Genomic DNA, 22,830 nt, shown 5'->3' with positions numbered 1-22,830 from the left:
CATGATTAAATAAAAAGATAAAATTCTCCAAATAACGAGTGTCTATTCGCAAATATATCCTAAAAGAGCATCAATTTGAATAACGTTTTTCTTTATTTGGCTCTAGTTTTCTTTTGTCTGATTAGACAAATTGAATTAATTAATTCAAAAAAAACCCTGGCCAGAAGCAAGCTTTCTTGTGTCTGTTTCTATAGGTGTGAGAAATAACTAACTGAAGATCGTATCTGTTCGTTATGTCTAGGCAATTCCCCGTTTGGCGAAGTGAATTATTTATACGACTGGAATTAAATTTTATCGAATACTGTGTACGTAGTTTCTAAAAACATGTCATGAAATATAATTTGACTTTCCCCTAAATATGTACATACTTTTTAGATATCGATTCAGAAATTATATGCCTCTTGACCTAAAGGTACCTTTGCTGCCATATTTATCTGTATGTATGAGGGCTTATTGAAAAGAATCATCAACGTTTGCAGCATCAACATCAACAGTAAATGAACCAACTACTCACGCTAGAAACTATTTATGTCTAGCAGCTCACAGAAACGAACTTCTATAAAATTAATGAAGCGACTCAAAGACTTACATATATATATATATATACACCATTTTATTTCATCATCTGTAAATTTATCATGGGCATATTCTCGGTGTTTAAAATTGATAGCGCATAACTTGAAAAGAATGGTCTTTTGATTTAAAACAGCGTTTCTCAACCTATGGTTCGCGGACCAGAGGTGGTCTGTGACGAGGGTAAAGGTAGTCCGCGGGCAGACTTAATAATTTAATTCTAGCTTAATGAAAAATTACTCAGTTGTTGTAATTGATAATAGTAATATATCCCTATGGTTGGTTTTAATTGAAAACCACATCTTCATACTTAGGGATACTATTTTTCATCGAGGAAAATGTGAGAAATTGCGATCCTATATAAGGGATATCACTCATCGCAGCCAAATATGCAATTTAAGAAAAATTTACTAATTATTGCTAAAATTGACGGAGGGTAAGGGGAAATATAAAAGACTGCTGCTGCAAATCGCAATAAACAAAAATTTTTTACACAAAAAACATTCATCATAACATGTCGACCATATTTCAATTGAAAAAAATACGGGAAACTTACTTACGGCAAAATACGGGACATCGCCAATTGTCACCAAAAACGTTGATATAAGTCGGCAAGATCGCCAACATGTGTGAAATGAAGGCTACTGGAAATCACCGTGAATTGAAATGTAGCTCACACGGAAAAAAAACATAGAACATCGCAAATACGTCGGATGTATATTATAGCCATAATTGTTATAATACAGTTCATAAATTATGAAAATTATATTTATTACGATTTTAGTAAAGATTAAAATTTTGAATGAGCTTTTTGTAGAAAAAAAATAGGATAACTGTATATATAACAAAGTCAGCCCGACCAAAAATACGGAGCATATAGCCACTCCTCTCATGCTGTGAGTTGGTGGTCCGACGAACTGTTTCAGACATTTTACTGGTGTCCTTGTGTACAAAAAAGGTTGAGAAACGCTGATTTAAAACATACTGCTGAGTGATAGTTGGCAGCAATTGGCGATAATTGACGATGGCTAACTCGATGTTCTATTCTTGTCGCAATGAAATATTGTCATTTCAATAAAAATTTGCTGAAAAAAGCCCAAAAGCACCTTGTGTTTTTTTTTTTTTTTAAAGAACTTTATTCTCTCGCGTAATCAAAAATCTCAGCTATCGTGAAAAGTTTTAGACAGTCCGTATTTTGCGTCAATTTCGTAATATTTACAATATCATCTGTTTTTTAAAAATAAAAAATGTATATTTGATACATTTAGAGCTCAACCATCCTTGAAACGTCTTCATAAATCGTCTGAGATAAACATTCATATCGATAGCCATAGTTGCATCTGTAGATGCACATTTCTACTTTCATTAGATATACCTATCAGAAAAAAAAAATCATGAGAGTAAAGAAAAAGATTTTTTCTAGAAGCTTGGTTTGCACTCTCACCGAGAAAGCATGTTGAAAACTCAAAAATACCGCTTAACGATAACGTCTTCAGCGTATTCCCAAGTTGAGAGAGAAAAAAAACTACGAATGTGTTAATATAAACCAAAAGATGACTTTTTTAACAATTTTTTTTATCTACAAGTTCTTTAAAGAGTGCCAAGTCCAGATTTGAGAGAAAAAATAGCAATAACAAAAAACAGTTATTATTGCATCTCGATCCAAGGACGAGAACCCAATTTAGATGCACGTTTATGAAAATTCTACAATAATCAATAATACTTGTTTCCTGAAAATATTTTGATATATCTTTTGCATGAAGATATTTTCGAAAAAAAGGAGGGAGATAAAAATAAACTTTTCGTAAATTCTGAGTTTCAGTTTAGATATTCCAAATATACTTCTCTTATCTTCTTCCTGTTGTCCGTTCGATTCTTTATTCCCCTCTTTCTGTTGCTATGTGAGATTTTCCATAGCAACAGAGTGAGGGACAAAGAATTAAACAAATAGCAGGGTAGAGATTCGTATTTCAAATACAACAGCTAAGATTCAAATTTTTACTGGAATTTAATTTCGAAACTGATTATTCATTACAATTAGAAATTAAAAATTTCAAATTGAATTTATATAAATTTCAATCACTTTATCGATCATCGCATTAGATAGATACATGTATGAATGAACAAGTTACAATTTATAGAGACAAGTACTAGAAGAAAAATACCAAATACGTTTCTTCATCATTTTTGTATCTCCAGTACTGGTACTTTTTAGATATGTGTCCTACAAGACATTCTAATTCTATTAATATAGTATCAGTCAAAGTTTAATAGCTACGAATAGTTATTAGCGCTTAATGAAAAATGAATGAGGCATAATCAATGTGCATATGAACACTGAAGAATTCTATTTTTGATTTTCAGATCTATAACAAGCAGTGATCGCATAAAAGTTCCTTTAAGGTACTGCCATAGTGACTGTTACAACAAGCCACTCCAGCTTCAAAAACATCGCCAGAGTATGAACTTTGCAGTAATTGAAGGCAACTTGACAGTTGTGGGTTTTGTCATTGGTCTGCTACCGGTGCCAGAATATTTAGATCAATACCGTCATGTCGAAATTCATCTCAAAGCTGAAAACGAATCGACCAAAATCAAATCTAAAAGAAAAGTCAATTGGAAATTGAAAGAAAAAAGAAACGAAGAGACGTATGAAATGTTGCTAAATGAGTTTCTCTTAATTTCAGATAATGAAAGATTAAAAGTGACCTTGGCAATTGAAGCTGAAGGTGTAAAATTTCCTGAACTGTTAAAAAAACAAATTTCTGCTCGCGTAGGAAGAACGAACGTTTCGCTGACGTTTGAAACGTCTGATAACTTTGAAGAAACCTTTTGTGTAAAAGAAATAATATGTTTTTGATGTCGTCATCAACCATTACTCACAGGCTAAAGATAACCATGATATATTCAGACTGCAAGCGGAATGCGAGAAATTTTGTGCCGAGTCCTGCACTCGGGGCGATTACAGCGGCTTACAAAGGGCCTGTCAGGATGAAAAAACAATGAGAAAATAAATTTTCTCAAAGGCCGGTCTGGTTGGGAAAATCCGCTTATTTCTTTGAGAAATTTTTGCAGGCGAATTTGGTACTATTAAGAATGAATCCGCTGGTACTGGATGAAAAATTTTGAACAAATGAAGTCATCGCGAAATTAAATGATTTAAATTTCGTGGAAAAGATGAATGCCACCACAGCGATCAGATGGTTAGTCTTGTTATGAAGAAGAAATTTTTCTAAGTAAAGCAAGTCGGAAAGACTGGTCCTCAGCTATTGGTCCATCTCGGTCCTGGTATTTGCTGATTTCCTCTACAGCGTAGGATGATGTAAATAGAAAAAATTCGGAAAGATTCTAGACGGTTGAGAAGAAAGTGTTAGAAAAAGTCAAAGAGAGAGTTAATTAAAGTTTTTCTGAAGAGAATTTTTTGATTTATGAAAGGGATACTGGTAAAAATAGAGAGACGGGGGAGAAGTTTTGAGGTAGAAATTAGACTAGACCTAAGTTTCGTCAATCACCCATCTGGTTCGAAGTTGCTCTGCCTAGTTGTTAAAGTCTCGAAACTAACTAAGAGTGATACCGTCTATTAGATTTTCAGCTGCCATGATGCCGACGATAGAAGTCGGCTTCTCTATGGCCTTTTTCAGCAAGTGAGAGCCACTTCTGGAACGAGCGGTAACAGACTTCGGCGAGACGGGTACAGAGTCCTTCTGTGACGGAGTCTTGATTGATGGAGGTCCCGTTGACTTTATGCAGGGAGGGTCCGTCGGGCAAGCCGTTAGTGGACAGTTCTCTTTGGTCTGGAGAAAAAGTTCGAATTTTCTGGTCACTTCTTTCGGGAGCCAAGATTTCGTGGTTCTTTTATTGGTCCTGGAGAAAGTTGCTGATGGAATTTTGGTTGTGACCGCTTGCGCACTGGTCCTGGTGTTGTTTTTCTTGTGCAGTATACCTAGAAAAAATGGACATTTTTTGAAATTTGCTGGGTGAGTACCGGAACACAGGACGCACGTCGGTGTGTCAATCCCCGGCATCTTGCTGCACTGACCCGGCTCGTGTGATGCCGAGCATTTAATGCAACTGTAGGGCTGTGTACAGGATGAAGCAAAGTGCAAGAATCCGAGACACCGGCGGCATTGATATGCGTGAAAGTTCCTAATGAATCTTTCCACTGAGACCTCGAGATGATGAAAGGAGGTTAGTTCGAAAATGTTTCGATTAGCTTCAGTTTTTGGTAGCGTAATTTTCCAAACGCCAGCTTTGTCTACTACTACTACTACTAAACCAGACATGCACCTCGTCCATATTCCTTTGTAGAACCTCTAACGAATTGGTACATGTTGGAATGCGTGTGTGTATGTATAATGAACCTTCCGTGAAGTTTGTTTCTGTGTAATGCTTGTTATTTGTAGTGCTGCCACCTGCAATCAATTTCTTAAACTATGAATTTTTTCCCGCCAGCTTTGTCTGGGTTCGTTTTCTTGAACAGTTCGATTTTTTCTGTGGTGTAGCACAAGGTTTTGAGGGCAGTTTTGATGTCATCTATCGGAGTGCGTCTTTCCAAGCCCCTCAGAAGGACGGAAAAGAAGCCTAATCTTTTTTTTTCGGCTTCGGTATGATTCCTTGTTTGTTTAGCCAGTCTTTCGCTATGAGAAAGTCAGCATCTGATTGAAAAGAAATTTCAATCTGGCGATCTATGCCTTGTAGGATTCAGAGCAGATTCTGTATAATTGAATGTCAGTTTGAATCCATTTTCCATTACTGGCGATGTTCAGAGACCGATTTCCCATCGATCCCTCTGATTGGCTGGGAGCAGGCGTTTGACCAATGAGAGCTGTTGTTGCATTTGAGGATGAAGATGGTGTTGTTTGATCAGAGAAATCATTCTCTACCGACAGACTTGAATCTTGAGCAGGATCCTCTGTTTCCATTGGCTGCATCTGAAATTGAACGTCATTTTCCGATAACTGGATTATCGGACTCGGATCAGGGATTACCTCGGATATTAAATCCGGCTCATATGCCCTGCAAAGAGAAGAGGCTGTAGGGACCTCTGTTGGTTACGGCAGGGCCGTGTCCGCGGGGATTTTGACTTGGTTTGAATTCTCGTAGAGCAAGCAGATTGAATCTTGAATCCTGTATGTCCATCAGGTTGGCCACCAGACCTCGGTCATACCTCGACGATAAGTGATGCGTCACAATTTCAATGCATTGACGTTCAATCTCACAGCAGATCTCTTTGTTGATTCAGAGATTTCTATCCCATTCATGAAGAATGAGGAGGTTGATGGCCTGGGCCTGGAGGTGAGGGTCAGCGGCCAGCTCGTCCCGGGAACCAATCTTGAATGAGCGCCGAATAGCCTCGATGTCTGCAAAAAATGCTGTTCACTTTAGGGAACGTTTGACCAAGACGTTGTCATGTAGATAGCATCTGAATTTCTTTTCAGCAGTCAGGGTTGGCAAAGCAGGGCCATGCCTCGTTTTTTTTTTTTGGACCAAGCCATGTTGGTACCTGAAAAATAGAAAATTTCTCCGACTGATGTTTCGGATCTCATCTCATTGGACGTTTCACATTCTGGCAGTACCAATTCGGAGCATTTGTGGTTCATCTGTTGTCTTCTTGCATTATGTCCAACCAGTCCCGTTGGAGCCGGGGGTGCAAGAGTGATCGAGCACCCACAGTATTCTGTACCAGGGCCGCAACTAGGGAGGAGCAGGCGGGTCTCGTGCCCCGGGCGCTAGACCCGAGGGGGGCGCAAATTTCATTCTGAAACCTCTCCTTCAACATTACAAGGGGGCGTCAAAATGCCCGCTTGCCCTGGGAGCATCTAGTTGCGGTCCTGTTCTGTACTACCGGTCTGAGCGACCCCAGAGATCAAAACCCCTTCATTCAGAGATCAAATCGGTCATATAAAGTTCAAGCTGAACACCCACAGGTGCATAACACTTCCGACTCCACTGTGCCCAACCCATTTCCATTTCAAACGTTTTTTTCTTTTGATGACATCATAACCCTTTGTTTGGTTTCTTATACAAGTGATTCGTTTGTATCTCTCTTTATAATACCTAGCATAAATCGTTCTGTGTTCTTTTATACTGTCTGTACTCTCTGTATGTCTTGTATTGTCTGCTAGTGAGTGTACATGTTTCAGCTCCTTAAATCCGATAATGCATACTGGATGAATACTTCATTATTTCTGGCATAATGGTAGAATCACAGTTTTTGTCATTAGTACTCTTCTTCTTTTTAGTTTATACAAGGCTTTATGCAACTATAAGGCCATCCCTTGTATATTTGATTAATAATTCTGAACAATATTCGATAAATACTTAAAAATAAATTCGCAAAATAGGTCAAAAACATGTGGAAGGTCGGGGAGAAAAATGGTTTCAGTCCATAAAACAACATTTTTCAGAAGACGGAAAACTAGGTTTTTCTTTAAAACCTGGTTTATAATTGCAATGTTGCAAACTTTATTTTATTTTTATATCATTTTATATGTTATGTAAAACTTAAACCAAACTATTTTCGAAAAGGAAATAAAAAATGGTTATATAAACATTTTTTTTCTTAGCTTCACCCTCCCCCCCCCCCCCGAACATGTAGTTTGAGCAGGATTCCGAAACCGAACACACGCACGCATTGCATAAAACTTGAATAATTATGATATTTGATCATGGTATGATGAATTAAGTTAAAAGTAGAGTAAAAAAATTATTGGGGGTTAGTGCAGAAAAAATATTCAGTGAAAAAAAAAGTTTATTATCTTTTTAGTCATCATTGTCGTGTGTATATTTCAAGCATACGTCATCATGGTGCTCATCACTCTCACGTCCATCCCACGTCAAGAGTTTTTGTAAAAGCTCTTAAAGATTGGGTTGGCTTGTACAAAACTTCCAATTCTTCAATGGGCATGCCCTCCTCTTGTTTTGATAGTTCTTTCTTCTTGTTTTTAACCGTAACTTCATGGCTGGTGTGACTACCACTAACTGGGGCAACGGTGGTACACTAAAAGTGGGGTAGAACTATCTACATGAAGGCATCTGATTGGCCTTGTCAACAGTGAGCATTTTTTCTGGTACATACGCTTTAAAAAATCAGTCCAAACTTTATTTCTTATTTACAGTCAATCCCTATGAAAGGAGATGGTTTTACATAACCGCTTCTTATAACTTCCATCCATTCTTCTGGAATCTTGACATAGGACGTTTGTGTAGGACACAGCATAAATCTATACTCAGTGATACTTTGATACACGAATTAACGTCAAATTCATAAGGGGTCGTTCAAGTATTACGTCATCATCGATGGGGGGGGGGGAGGGGTTTCCGATTTGCTGACTTTTGATGACAAGGGGGGGGGGGTTGGATAATGCTTACGTCAGCAACCACCCTTTATGAAAATATGAGTTAGGATTCAGAGGGGCAGAGCTGATGACAAAATTTTGCTGACAAGGGGGTCAGCATTTTGCTGACTTTTGCTGACAAGGGGGGGAGGGGTCAAAAATGGCTAAAAATTTGCTTACGTAATACTTGAACGGTCCCTAGGCTCGAAGCACAAATTACACATCAAAAAAGCAAAACAAATACGCACACACTGAAATATCGTTTTCTGCGCATGCGCATGTTCTGGGCTCTGATCGTTTTCCATCTGCGTACTGTGACTAAAATCATTGTTTCCCCCTTATACCGTATCTTTCTTCCTTCATTACAGGGGACTGAAAACATTTTTGCCTCTGACGTTTTATGAAAGAGACGGTACTGAGCTATATAAAACCGCAAAAACATTAATTTCGATTTTTTTGGCCTGAAACCCCCCCCCCCCCCCCCGACCCTTCAAATGCTAGAAGCAAAATATTTCAAGACGGGGTAGAACAAAGACAAGGTGGATTTAGTATTAACCGGGGTGCACCACGAGGAGGCCCACCAACCTACACTCCATCATAAGTACTCCATCCAATCTATACGCTCCTGTTTATTGCATTTGTGGTGCAGTTCTCCCTAGTTATTTCTTGTCTCTGGTAAACGTAACTTTGTTCTTCTTCCACCCCTTTGTGTTGTTGAATAAAATCTTTGCCTTCGCCAGTTCTTGCGCATCATTTCTTCTGATTCACCCACATAGACTACTGCTGATAATAACAATGTCATCGGCAGAGGTTGAGAAATTATCCATTTATTTAAGCTTCTTTCTTTTACTCTAAAATCCACTTTTCTAAATACTTCTTCTAATACCTCAGTAAATATTTATTTACTTTATCCAAATGAATGATCGCAGTTGTATCGTCACAGATTTTCCCGATTATATCTACGCAGATCTTCTTTACCTACCGAATTTGCCTTTAATACTTTAACTACAGCAGATGCGATGACGGAGACAAAAGCTTTCTCAAAAGTCGAAATAGGCTAAAAACCCAATGGAGATTTCTATTATTTGTGTCTTCCTACGGTGTTTATATGCTTTCCCTGATTGTTTGTATGTGATCTATTGTACTAAATGCACTTCGAAAACTTGCTTGTTCTTTTGATTGAGTTTCATTCATTGTTATACTCAAGTCTAGGTGTCGACACATTTTTTCGAGTATCTTATAAACTACCAGTAAGACTGATTTGGTCGATAGCTCTTGATATCTTCTTTTTCAACCTTTTTGATGTGACAAGACGTACTTGTATAGCTCGACTTGTGGTTTTTATACTTTTTATGAATGACAAATCCAACACCACTCGTTCTTTCATTATCTGTCCCTCTAGTTTTAAAATACATTTCCACTAGCAAGTTCGATTTTTCTTCTATTTTCCTTCTTACTTCGGAGATGCCAAAGATGTATTTATGATATGCATTTACGTATATGTTTTATATTTTTCCTCTTGCTTGGCACCCTTAATACTTTTAAAATACTTGACTCTGTTCTTGAAATTTTTATCGAGACCTCTGCGAATAAATTTTTTTGTAAACTTTTGTTTCGGAATTTAAACCTTATTTTAAACACTTCGACAATAATTTACCACAGAATATTACCCAAGTTCTTAAAATAATATATATCAGAACCCCTTTCCTTCCTTCTTCAATTGAACTGATTTTATTCATAATGTACATCGTGTTTGAGAGAATTTCTTTTTTTTGTGATGAAGGCATTGCTCCGGAATTTTTTGTATACATTTTGTAATTGAAGCGTTCGGCCGAATAACGGTCTATGTTACATTTTTACGAAATCGGTTTTTTGACTGAATAACTTTCCATATAACTTCCGTTCCTTAAGTCATTTCTCGCAGAAACCAAAATTTGTCGTTGCTATGCCATTTTAAACAACTGCAATTGTGAGTTCTATAATTGGAACAACGATCTATGTCGCCATTGCGTCTCAGTTAATCGGGGTTTTCCCAGGAGCAGGTTTTCTGCGGTGTTTGCAGCGTGAGGGTAGGGATTGGTTAACAACCTGAATTTCTCAAGTTCTTGACCAATCCTCACCCTCACGCTGCACAAAAAAAACCCTGCTCCTAGGAAAATTCAGTTTTACTATCCCAAACGGAATAACAATCTATGTTACTTTTGAAGAGAAAAAAACTTCCATTTTTTTTTTTACTGCGTCTCCTCTAAAGTTCGAAAAAATGACATAGACCATTGTTCTGCCGAGCACTTCAATTGTTTTTTTACATAAATTCTGTAATTGTTTTTCACATAAATTCTGTAATTGTTTTTTCACATAAATTCTGTAATTGTTTTTTGACATAAATTCTGTAATTGTTTTTTGACATAAATTCTGTAATTGTTTTTTGACATAAATTCTGTAATTGTTTTTTGACATAAATTCTGTAATTGTTTTTTTACATAAATTCTGTAACTGTTTTTCACATAAATTCTGTAATTGTTTTTCACATAAATTCTGTAATTGTTTTTTGACATAAATTCTGTAATTGTTTTTTGACATAAATTCTGTAATTGTTTATTTACATAAATTCTGTAATTGTTTTTTTACATAAATTCTGTAATTGTTTTTTTACATAAATTCTGTAATTGTTTTTTTACATAAATTTTTTTAACAGTGCTGCTTTTGTCGACATTTAAGAACAACTGAAGGCTAGACACTGTAAGTGTCAGAAGAGAAAATGTTACGAAATCACAGAAAAAAACCTGTTTTTGCAGCACGTAGGGACGTTCACATTTAAGTCCTCTACACACGCTCTTTTGAACTATTTAGAGGACTATCAGGCACTTTTTTGTTGACAACATTATAAAGTATTGCTCATTTGAGACTTAAACGTGGAAAATGGTGTTTGACTTTTTTGGCACTTACAGTGTTTACCATTTCCACCCTTCAACTGTTGCTCTGTCGATTCTCTTTCACTCACGCTAAAAAAGTTAAAAATTATTTGCATATATCATGTATGTATACATAGGGTGGGTACTATCTGGACTATTTCATAATCCTGCCAAATTCATCGAACGTACACCAAACGTATAACTTGGCGTTTTCGAAGGTGATAAAAATCTATTAACCCTAAGATAAATCGAGAAAGCGCAGAAACCAGTTTTTTCCCTTGTATGTGCTTAAACTTTTCAAATTTTTACGTGGTCTTTATACTCAAAAATAAAAATAATTTTGCTTCGAAGAAAAATTCTGCACACAACATCTGTGTTCAATTCATTTGTCTCGTTTAAATGAATAAGTTTCACTAACAATTTCGAGATTATATTTTTTTAACCTTCCGCCCTATATGTGGGGGCTATGGTTGCGCCGCCATTGTTAATTCTGCAACACAATTAACTTGATTTACACAATAAGCTTGTTGAATGAAATCGATCAGAGTTGCAAATTGTCATGATGAAGTCTAAAAAAATACAGTTTAAAATTTTTATAAAATTTTTACGGCATCTCATTCATGTTGTTCAGTGGTGGTTAAAAAATCATATAGAATGCTTGGTTTTTCTTTCAAAAAGGTATCTTCGCGTTCTCTCTCTAACTTTGGCCATGTAATGCGCACAGAAGGCTTACTAGAAAAAATGGTAATGCTTGGAAGAATGGAGGGAACGAGAAGAAGAGGCAGACCAAGCACCAGATGGATAGAAGAGGTGTTGCAAAGCACTGGAATGAAGCTAGCACAACTGAGACATGCTGTGAATGACAGACCAGCTTGGAGAGCCATGATCTCGACGGTTCCTAACAGCAACAACAAATCTTTGAGTTCTCCTAAAGTCATTCTTTCGCTTTTCCGAGGTTTAGTTCGTCCTGGACTGAAGTATGCTGTAAGGTTTTGGAGACCACACCTACAGAGGGACATAGACTTGGTTGAAGGCAGGGGCGTAGTCAGAAATTTCGTTTGGGGGACCACTTTCATTTCAGGGGGACCAAAGTGATAGAACAATAGATTTGGCCATCTTTTTCCCTTTTCCGGTCATTTTCTCACATTTCAGGGAGAACCAGACTAAGTCCCCCCGCTACGCCCTTGGTTGAAGGGGTGCAGAGAAGAGCTACGCGTGTTCTTATTGGCACACGGGGCTTGAGTTATGAAGTGAAATTGAAATTACGCGATTTAAAATGAAATATTTCAACATTAAAATGTAATAGAAATGATTTGCGACCGAGGCCAAACATCGTATAATGTGAAAGTCGTATAACGGGATTATATTAGTATAAGTAACTGTTATTAGTATAAATAAGTAGTTTCATATTGGCACTCTATTCAAATAACCAAAGGCAAAAAAATTATTTCATATTTACTGCAAGTAACAATTTGTCAATTTCAAATTTGTGAATCAAATCTGTGAATTAATACTTCGTTAGGTGATCTGAGAAAAATTTAACAGAAAAATCTCACTTTGCAACTGTTTCTACTTCAATGAATACTTTCCTTTACTTGTTAAAAATTAAAATAGGGATGGGGGACATTTCTAATAAATGAGTTTCATTTCGTAAATAGTTTCATTTTACGACTATGAAACAAAAACTCTATAAGATTACAATGAACATGTAAAGCGATTCAGATTTGTCTCGACAAATTGACATCGTGACAAGTTTGCACCACAACAAAATGACATCGTGACAAGTTTGCACCACAACAAAATGACATCGTGACAAGTTTGCACCACAACAAAATGACGCAGCGAAAAGTTTGTAGCACGACGAATTGCAGGTCTGTCCTATTTTGTACTTGAGGTATAAATATTTTGGTGACTTTTTTCGATTTAAATGGAGATTATTTAAAACTGTTAATATTATTATCATTATTATACAGGGTGTCCTGTAAGTGCTAGCATGACCTTTATCTCATCAACCGTCCGTCGTAGAGGCATGATTCCAATTTAAAAAATGCTCAACAGGCGTTCACAAATTACCCTGTATCAGTTTTCAGAGTGGAAAATACAGTGTGTAACAAAATAAAAAATCTAAATTTTTATAGTCCCCACCCAATGCTCTAACTTCCAACTAGAAAGTTGTTGCCGTCTCTCCTGATGCCCCAAAAAAATCATCTGGTTCTAAATGCAATATTCACAGAAATATTCGAATTCGAAAAACAGAGGAAATTTGGGAAAGAACAGCGTTAAATGCGGAAAAACCATTTCACTCGCATTTAACGCTGTGGGGCCGTTCAAGTATATCAAAGCAAATTTTTAGTCATTTTTGACCCCCCCCCCTCCCCGCCGTCAGAAAAATTTTGTCATCAGCTCTGCCCCCCTGCCTCCTAACGCATATTGGCGGGATTAGAGACGTACGTGGGGGAGGGGGACGGGGGGGGCTTGTGCGTCCGAGTGGCATGGTGGTAAGATGCTCGTCTACCATCGTGAAGGTTGTTGTCAGGGTCCCGGGTTCGAACCCAAGGGAGGATATTGATAAGATGGCAGTAAATTGCAATATAGCGATATGGCCAGAGTTCGTGTTTGGTGAAGTAGTGGGTGGGGTCCCCCCCCCCCCCCGACGATCAAAAATTATTTTTTAATTTATTTTGGAGGAAAATACCTTTATGTTATAATCAGTTTCTGTTAATTTCAATGTTATTTGAAGAACTCAAAATTTCTTTTTAAGAAATTGATCGCGACTCACCTTCTAAACCCTTGGCCCGCGGACCAAATGTGACCATGGGGGTTATCTGATGTGGTCCCTCTCTTGCCCTCTCAAACCTAATTTTGTAAAAATGAACTAAGCGGCACATTTACAGATCGCTTAAGTGACCCCGTGGCACATTTTCAGATCACTCAAGTACCCGCGATACAGTTCCAGAACACTTAAGCTATCCTTGGCACATTTTGAGATCCCTTGAGTGACACGTGACATAGTTTAGAGCACTTAAGCGGTCCCTAGTGTAGTTCTATATCACTGAAGTTACCCCCACGGCACATTCCCTAATTACTTAAGTGATCCGCGGCATAATTACGGATCATTTGAGTCATGCGCGACACAGTTCCAGAGCACTTAAGCGGCCCGGACACATTTACAGATCAACTGGATCCGCGAAACATTTAGAGATCACTAAAGTGGCTTTGTAGGGGACTTATCAATAGGGAGAATGTTAGTCCAGGTGCCCACAGACTATCGAAAGGTTTTTCTCGTTTTTGGCTCACTGAGTATGATGCCATTAAGAATATTTAATATTTTCATAAAGGGCGTTTGATAACGTAAGCATCATTAGTACCCCCTCCCCGTCGTCATCGAAAGTCAGCAAGACCCCCCTCGATGCTGTCGTAATACTTGAATGACCCCTGTTCTTTCCCAAATTTCCTCCGTTTTTCGAATTCGCCTATCTCTGTGAATATTGCACTTAGAAACATGGATTTTTTTTTTGGTGGCATCAGGAGAAACGGCAACAACTTTCTAGTTGGAAGTTAGAGCACTGGGGAGGGGGGGCGTTTAAAAATTTAGATTTTTTTATTTTGTGACACACTGTATTTTCATTCTCAAAACTGGTGCAGGGTAATTTTTGAACGCCTGTTGAACATTTTAAATTGGAATCATACCTCTACGACGGACGGTTGATGAGATAAAGGTCGTGCTAGCACTTACAGGGCACCCTGTATATTTTTGAATAATAGTGTTTTTGTGGGGAAAATTTGCTTTCAGCAGAATTGCTACAAATGTTTTTCATATCTCGGTGTTTACGCATTCAATGTTCCAAACACGATTGCTTAATATATTTTACATAGCTCACAAGACTGTCTCTATGAATCGTTGTTGATTTGAACGTCGAAACAAAGTAACTGACGAGGATGAAAAATTTTGTAAACATGATAAGCTACACGTGAAGACTTATTTTGCGTTGGTTGTAATACAATAGTATTGAGCAACTTGGTTTCACTCTCTCGTCACATAAACTTCTATACTTTTTTATAAGCATCAATACTTTGCAAAAGCAGGAAGCTGAATCATCTTTGGAAGAAAATAATACAGCCATTGCATCCGGACCGAAAGTACTAAATGCACTTCAAAACAATATTCGGGCTGACAATAAGTGCATGTTATACAAATACGAATACAAGGCCACGACAGGCAAAATGCGCAACGAGGTAGCTGAGAAAACGATACCCATAAAAGACTTATTATCGTCAAGTGGCTTTATATTATGAATCACACAAATTGTTAATGACTTCACAATTTAAAATTTTTTTGTAAAATAAAATTAGAAGTTAAGTTTTTTTATATTGTCTTGATAAGTCCGAGATGATTTCGATACATGCTGAAAAAAGGGGGAGAGGATGCTTCACAGAGAAATTCACACGATTTATTTTGGCACCATTGATAAGAAGGAAGGGTGAAAGTATCTGATTTTATCAAATTCTAAGCAATAATAATATTTTAAAAAAAAATCTTATTTTAGTCACATCACGATATCAATAGTAGCATCTAGAAAGCGGGTTGTGTGAGGAAAAAATATACAGAGGTCATTGCCATGGGGTTATCCCGGTTACGTAGGTAATGGTCAATGGATAAGATTTAACCCTATTTGTGTGTGTGGTACGACCTTAGATATTTTTAATACGTTTTTCTAGGTCTGAACTCAACTGCACACACTCACACACACATTTCTATCTTTTCCCAGATCTATCCATGTGAATTCAGATATATCGAAAAATAAATGCATCATAAGAGAGGTGTATTATGGTGAAGAGATGGTTACCACTAAGGAATACGATGTTCCCTGATTACAACGATTACTTTACATACTCAACACAAGATTGTTGATAATCTCTTGTCTTGGCGAGATTGTCCATTCCCTTATTGGTGTTTTTTTAAGCAATAGACATTTTCTCTTGGGTGGTGGACGTTCTTGTCGTTCTGAAAAATATTTCCCTAGAGTCCATTCATGCATTACCAAATTTTTGCACACCGGTGTAGAATAGTGAACATTTTTTATAAAGTTCGGTGACTCATGATCGTTTAAACTGGTCCCTGAACTATCCAAAGCTAATTATATTTACAAAAACCTATCAGAGGACACGATTGTCAACACCAATGCATGGTTATGATATATTCTTCGTCTTTCTATGTATACGCATAGACGTAAACTTGCATCCGGCCAATAGGCCCGAGGCCCCCCCCCCCCCGAAATATTACTACTTTCTCCATAGAACCTATAGAAATATATGGTTTGAGGCCCACCTCTTCCCCCGAATATTTTTGAGCACTCCCAATATTTCTAATAGCTTTACAGTTATGCATATACGCATTTTTAGTTTGTGAGAGAGAAACACTACACTGTATTTATATATTTCATATTATAAAACTGTTGCTTTGAAACACTTGAGGTGAGAGCTCTATGATTAGGTGAGCTACGGTTTTCAACCGATATGACGCATTATCAGTTAGAGAAGTATGGTATAAAAAAATAATAATAAATGAACCAGCCAACATAATAACAATCTGATGAGAATATTGTTTTTCGTGCATGCAACCAAATTTCAGAAATTATTTCACGAATAGTTGCTGTCCTAGGATCCACACACCAAAAATGCATGCGGGAATTTCCCAAGATCCCGGAAGTAAAACCAGATATAGTACTGTACCAAAAGAACTAGATTATGAAAAAAAATGCTTACATGGAAAAGATATGTCAGAGAAATTTTTATCACTAAAGGAATGAATTTTAAAAGCTATAGAGTCGATCATTATAATGAAAACTATAAGTAATGAAGAAGAAAATAATACTGTAATTTGTGATCAAAACACATCAACGTATTTTCATCTGATCTAGTCAAGAGGTAGCATTGTTCAATACTTTTAGCAGTTGTTGAAATTTTCATCGGGTTAGATATACCAAAGATTTCCGAACTTTTTACATGCGAGGTAGCCTTAAGAAGAATTTCGAATATCGCTCGGAACCCCTGTCCGATTTTGAGACACAGCACAATGCTAAATCGGCGTGACATACTGATTGGAAAATCCCTGCTCTCTATTGCTATTTTCAATGTAGTTAGTTTCATACCCAAAATATTCGAAATAAATCCCCCTGAACAATTTTATGGCACCCCATGGTACCAATGCACACCGTTCGGGAACGTTTTCTGTGAAAATGTAGTCATAAGCAGTTATTTTTGAGATTTTTGTAGCAATTTAGTTTGTGATATTATTTCTGGTGCAGTGTTTCTCAAAATATGTGTTGGGCTTCTAGGAAAATTGCGGTGAGCTGTCCATATTGATATGTACCTGTTCAATGCCATGAAGTGGTTCTTTTCAAGAATATTCTGGGTAGAAGCGGATAAACAATGACTAAGGCAAGGGGGCCGTGGGTGGAAGAAAGTTTGAGAATCACTGTTCTACTTAAACCTAAGCGACACAGCAGAAGTCATTAAACCCCGTTTAAAATGCCATATATTTTTAAATAAAGTAGGCTTTCTTCCGATTTTCAGCATGTACAAATTAAGGGGTATAGGGGGAAGTGCTCCATTGAGAAATAAACTTTACAAAATGTCTGGGCTTGTGTAAATTCTGAAATAAGAGGCCTTTAAGAAGGCGAGATGTCTCATTAATCCAACTACCTTTCTTGGCACTTTTATATAAAATGGTACTGGAGTGAACTTCAATAACATTTTTTGGTAGAAAGCGTTTCAAAATGGTGAAATTAACAATAAATTTTGGATAACCTTCGTCACTTTCTATGAAAGACTCATTTTCATATCAAAGTGAGTGCAGAACATTCTGTGAATGAAATTTTCTGTTATTTCCACAGTACATTCGTCTAGTAATGGTGTAAGTTAAGAACCAAAAATATAAAGGATTGAATGGTATGCTCATAAGTTACACCTAAATCTGTTGAGTTCTTATACAAATACAAGGCAAAATACCCAACGAGGTGACTGAGAAAAAGATGCCCATAACAAATATGGATGTCATATATTTCCAAAATACAGCAACCCAATTAAAAAATGCAATTACAAAAACTAGAAACAAAATATATATATGATACAATATCATACAATGCCCATAAGATATATTTATGTGGTTGTCTCAATCTAAGTATGGATAGCTTTTCGATTTACCCCAACATGTTATTGTATTTGTTTTTAAACGTATCAATTGTGATAGAATTTACTATCCCTGGGGGGGTAAGTTATTCCATTTATTAACAACCCTATTAAAGAAAAATTCCCTGCTACACCACAACCTAAAATTGTCCCTTACCAATCGACACTGGTCAAAAAATCATGTTTCAAACTCAAGTTAAAAAATGTCAAAAATAGCATTCTTCGTAAATAATGTTGAACTTTTTATTCAGGTTACTGGATGTAAAAACGCAACACTAAAGTGGGCTAACTTCGGTTTTAAGTGTCATCTAGACATAACAAGGCCTGTTTTGGAATCATAAGAAATGGGGCTGGGTTTTCATTAAAAATGAAAGCAAAATAATCGATATTTTCTTCCAAAATGCCATTTTAAACATAATCAGATACCTTATAATCAGTATATTAATATACAGGGTGGGCAAAAAGTCCGCGCGCGCGCGTAGAAACTTTAAAAATTCATAAAAACCGGAAAACAACCGAAATAAAAAATGGTTTGCAGGATTAGCGTCACTTAGGTAACGGGAATTTTTTTAACTAAAAAACAGCCAATAGGTGGCGCTGACGTACACAAGTCAAAGAAAAGATGCGTAAATAACGAACAGAATGCCTCCAAATCGATTATTACAGCAGTATGTGTTCCACATGACCAACACCACAGATGTTAACACATTGCAGGCGAGTCACAAATCGAGCAACGGCAGAGTGCAGCAGGTCCACATACACGGTTTACAACGATAAACTGTTTGTGGATTAGGAGCTGAATAAGTTCTTATAACCGTCTCATTTGCATATTTAAACCGAAGTCACTCGTACCAGTGCCACCTATCGGCTGTTTTTGTGCATTTGCGGTGTAGCAGTAGTAGGTAGAGCCTCCAAAAAATGGCTCGGGGATCCATGATGTTCTTAAGTCAGCCACCTCGTTGGGCAATTTGCCTGTTGTGGCGTTGTATTTGTATTTGATCGAATCGGTTGTAAAATTATAGATTTTTCTTTTGTTCAAATAATTTAACGATTACTTATGTGTTTACAAAAACCAAAATCTGAGAATGGATCGCTCTAAGATTCCTGGGATTGAGAAAAACCTGGCAAACGATAATCGCTAGCAATACCGTAGTCTCACTAATGGATCAAGGACCCATGGATGTACGCAAGGAAAAGGGTACAACCCCTGCCCCCTTGAGCCGAGATTTCAATGCTTCTTTCAATAAAAACGAATTCCTATCACCTTGGGAAGAAACAAACTATAAACCCTTCCCCGAAAAAATCTGGCAAGGACCCGATGCAAATACTTTTTTAGCATCACAGTAGGGGCGTCATAGTTCGGGGAATGTGAAATTTAAAACTTTTATCCTTCAATCACAAAATTTCAATTATTATACAGTTGAATCCCGTTATAACGAACTCCAAGAGACCAGAGAAATCACTTCGTTAAAACGAAAAATTTCGTTATAAAGGAATTCCAAATTTTTGCATTGTTGCTATGTAAACTTATCTGGCGGATTAGAAAAGTGTTTGTTAAAACGAAATTTTCACTATATCGGTATTCGTTAAAACGGGATTCGACTGTGCGCCTTTCTTTACTACTCTGAAAGAAATCTACCCCGTGGCATTTGGATAGAAGTTCGGTGATTGAAATTCTCGATTTCATCTGTTCTTTATGTGATAACCTCAAAAAGTTAAACGATTTCAAAAAAAAAAAAAACTAAACAAAATTGTCAAAAGTTCAAAAATTCCAATCACTAGCATCTCGACAAATTTTTACCCAGGTATCACAAGATAAAATTCTTCAAGTTCTATAAAGAGAAACGTAAACTATACTAATTGTGATTTTTATAATTGAAGGCCGAATAAAAATTTCGATTATTTCATTTTTCCAAATTATTATTTCACGGAAGTGCTTTACTATCACAGATGAATTTCTCTTGCTTGGCTGGTTTTTTTTCATACTTTTCTTTCATTTTAGAATCAACCGCAGAATTTTCATTTCTTTCGAACATTCTTCTTCGACAACCGTATCATATGCAGCAACGGATCCAGGGGGCGGGGGTCACCCCCTCCTAAGATCCAAATAATATGGGAAAAACTAGTCTGTCTCGTAAAATACAGGGCAATTGAGGAGCTTATTTTCAACAGGGAACATTTCCTTTTTTTTCCGAAATGCACCTTTTTAACGGTTAATGAATTATTGGGATAAGCTCTGTCGGATTATGCAACCGGTATTATTCAAATGGAAATATTTTTGGTAGAAATTACAATGTAAAGTTAGTCGTTTCTATCAAAAGGGAACATATCCACCCTTTTCATACATTTCGATATTTTTCATCTCTCGAAAACAGACACCTATGGGAACAAATATTTTTTCCACTAACGAGGAACGTCCGCTAATGGATAAGATACATTGAGTCTCGTCGATGTAATTCAAAAAATTGTGTCCGTCAGTGGAGGTGTCCACTAACGTGAGTCTCCGTTATGGGAGGTTTTACTGTAGAATGGTCGTGTTTCTTATGTTAATGACGAGACAGCAGTAAAAGTACCTTCCTGGGCTAGTTAAAACCTTCTGAAATCAACAGATGACGTAGAAATTTCCAGTTTTTCACACTTGACCAGTTCAAATTTAAATCAAAAGGTATCACTTCCACTAATTTTTTTTCAAAACGGAACATTTCCTAAATTCAAATGTAGTTAACTCCCTTGAAAGTTGATCAAGAAACGTAGTATTTAATTATTCTTCCACCATTCTCACATGCTACCTGTTGGGCTGTTTTCTATTTTTGTAAAGCAAACGTATTCCCGAGGAATACCACAATTCATCGAACCTTCACAATATAAGTCAGCCTTCCCAACGTATTGCCTCGGATCCACGCCTGTCGTACGTCGTACCGTAATCTAGAGGGACTTTAAGACTGGCAGGGTAACTTTAAGACAAGCATGATTTTCAATTTGATATTATTTGGCGGCGGACCGAGTTTTCATGTGATCATCACGTTCTTGATCCAGAATTGTTCACAACAATTAGTAGAATGCAGTTAGATGGTTAAATATATTCTGAGTGATGTGCTTCTTATTGTTGGCACCTTATTTCTTCCATTTAGTGCTTATCATAATATTTTTCAGACCTCTTAAAATTTTTATTAGCCAAAATCATACGTCAAGTGAGAAAAAACAAGAAATTATCCAATTCATAATTTTACAATTATTAGTTTACTATTTGAATTATTTCTGTACGTTAATTAGGTAGTTTTTCACGTAATAAAATGTGAACATATTACATTAGACGGGGTAGCATTAGGACAGTGTTTCCAACCTTTTTGAAGTCTCAGACCCCCAAACTAGACGTCAATGCACCGCGGACCCCCCCTGTTGTGTCATAACGTAAATTTCGACTTCGCCCCCATGAAATCCAAAAAATATTTGATTTTTTATAACTTGCATAATCTTAAAAAAGTGAATAAATTACCATTTCACATCACAAAATGTGTCATTCATTCAATGGTTATAAATGAAAAAAAAAATACCGTGGATCCCTTACAAAGTACTCACGGACCCAGCAAGGACTTACAAAGGACTCCACGGACCGAAGGTTAAAGACAATGCATAAGGAAAATTTATTTTCGTTTGTTCTGACCTTAGTTCTTAGATTTTAGAATGCCTGGAAAGTGAGTATCACGCTTCATTTCTTCTTAGTTACATCTAGTTATTTTCAAACTTTAAAAGAACAAAAAGGGTTTTACTCGAAGAAACACTTAAAAAAAATTTTTTTTAGGAAACAAACTAAAGAAATTACAATTTTTTTCATTGTAAAACTCATTTTGTAGAATTTCTACAGACGAGTACTGGGGGTAACAATCAGGCAACAGTACTAATATGGCTCTCAAGGGCCGGACTTCATTAATGGCGCTCTTCAATACAGGGGTGGATCTAGAGCTCGCTGTTGGCCCCCCACATTGTGGATAGGGGGTGACCATACGCACCGCATTGCCCCGTATTTCCCGGAACAGTTACGGTTTTTTCTTTGTCCTTACTTTTTTTTTTTGAAAAAAAATACCCCGGTTTTTTTTAGTCTTGAAGTTTTATTGAATTTTTTTATTCAAAAACATTGATACAAGTAATTTTCAACGGATTTATTAAATGCAATAATATATTCGCATTTCACTTATGCATATGTAATTCAATATTACATATGCATACCACTTTCTTCCGCCCACGCAACACCTTCTATAGCAGAATATTCTGCTGCTGAACAAAAATTGATGGAAATTTAAAATTAATGAAAGAAATAATTCTCGAACTGAGTGAAAATTTAGAATTTATGAAAGAAATAATTTCGAAATATGAGTGAAAACCTTCAATGACTTTTTGGCCTCGTTGGCCCACCTGTTAAGACGCCACTGAGTATAGTAGATAAGTCCTTAATTTTTTCCTAATTCTAAGCTTTGCTATAGAAATATTTTTGGTCTTTTCGAAAACTCTTAATGAATGACGAAATGTATTTTTTGTGTGTGTGTGTGTGTGTAAGAGAGAGAGAGAAGCGATCTCTCTCGAGTTGGGTTCTGTCGAAAATTGAAAAAAACTTTTCTCTCGATTTCAGACTTTCAAGAGCGAGAGAAGAAAATATATACATCCATATCAAAACAAAGCATTCGAGAGAGAGATCCTCAGTAAAATGATAAGGTCTGTTGGAAGAGGAAGAAAAAAAATTTCAAATATATTAGAAGATCGGAAAAAGACGTAAACGTTTATTTATTTTTTATTACGCTAATTATCAAAATCTGATAGAC

General features: G+C 36.7%; 1 protein-coding gene across 1 annotated transcript in view; it reads left to right on the top strand.

Moving 5' to 3' along the window:
* Positions 1-7,155, top strand: part of LOC149065428 (BTB/POZ domain-containing protein 6-like) — a 29,759-nt gene extending 22,604 nt beyond the window's left edge. The window contains exon 4 of the mRNA XM_089253744.1: positions 2,938-7,155. Within this exon, the coding sequence (XP_089109870.1) occupies positions 2,938-3,433 (496 nt within the window). The 3' untranslated portion in view covers positions 3,434-7,155. The remainder of the gene's footprint in view (positions 1-2,937) is intronic.
* The last annotated feature ends 15,675 nt before the right edge of the window (positions 7,156-22,830 follow it).

The sequence above is a fragment of the Pholcus phalangioides genome, unplaced genomic scaffold (assembly GCF_987345545.1).
Source record: "Pholcus phalangioides strain wild (caught in Gottingen) unplaced genomic scaffold, Ppha-v1.0 ptg000039l_1, whole genome shotgun sequence".
Lineage (NCBI taxonomy): Eukaryota > Metazoa > Arthropoda > Arachnida > Araneae > Pholcidae > Pholcus > Pholcus phalangioides.
Note: the sequence above shows the minus strand (reverse complement) of the source record. Positions and strands in the feature narration are given on the sequence as shown.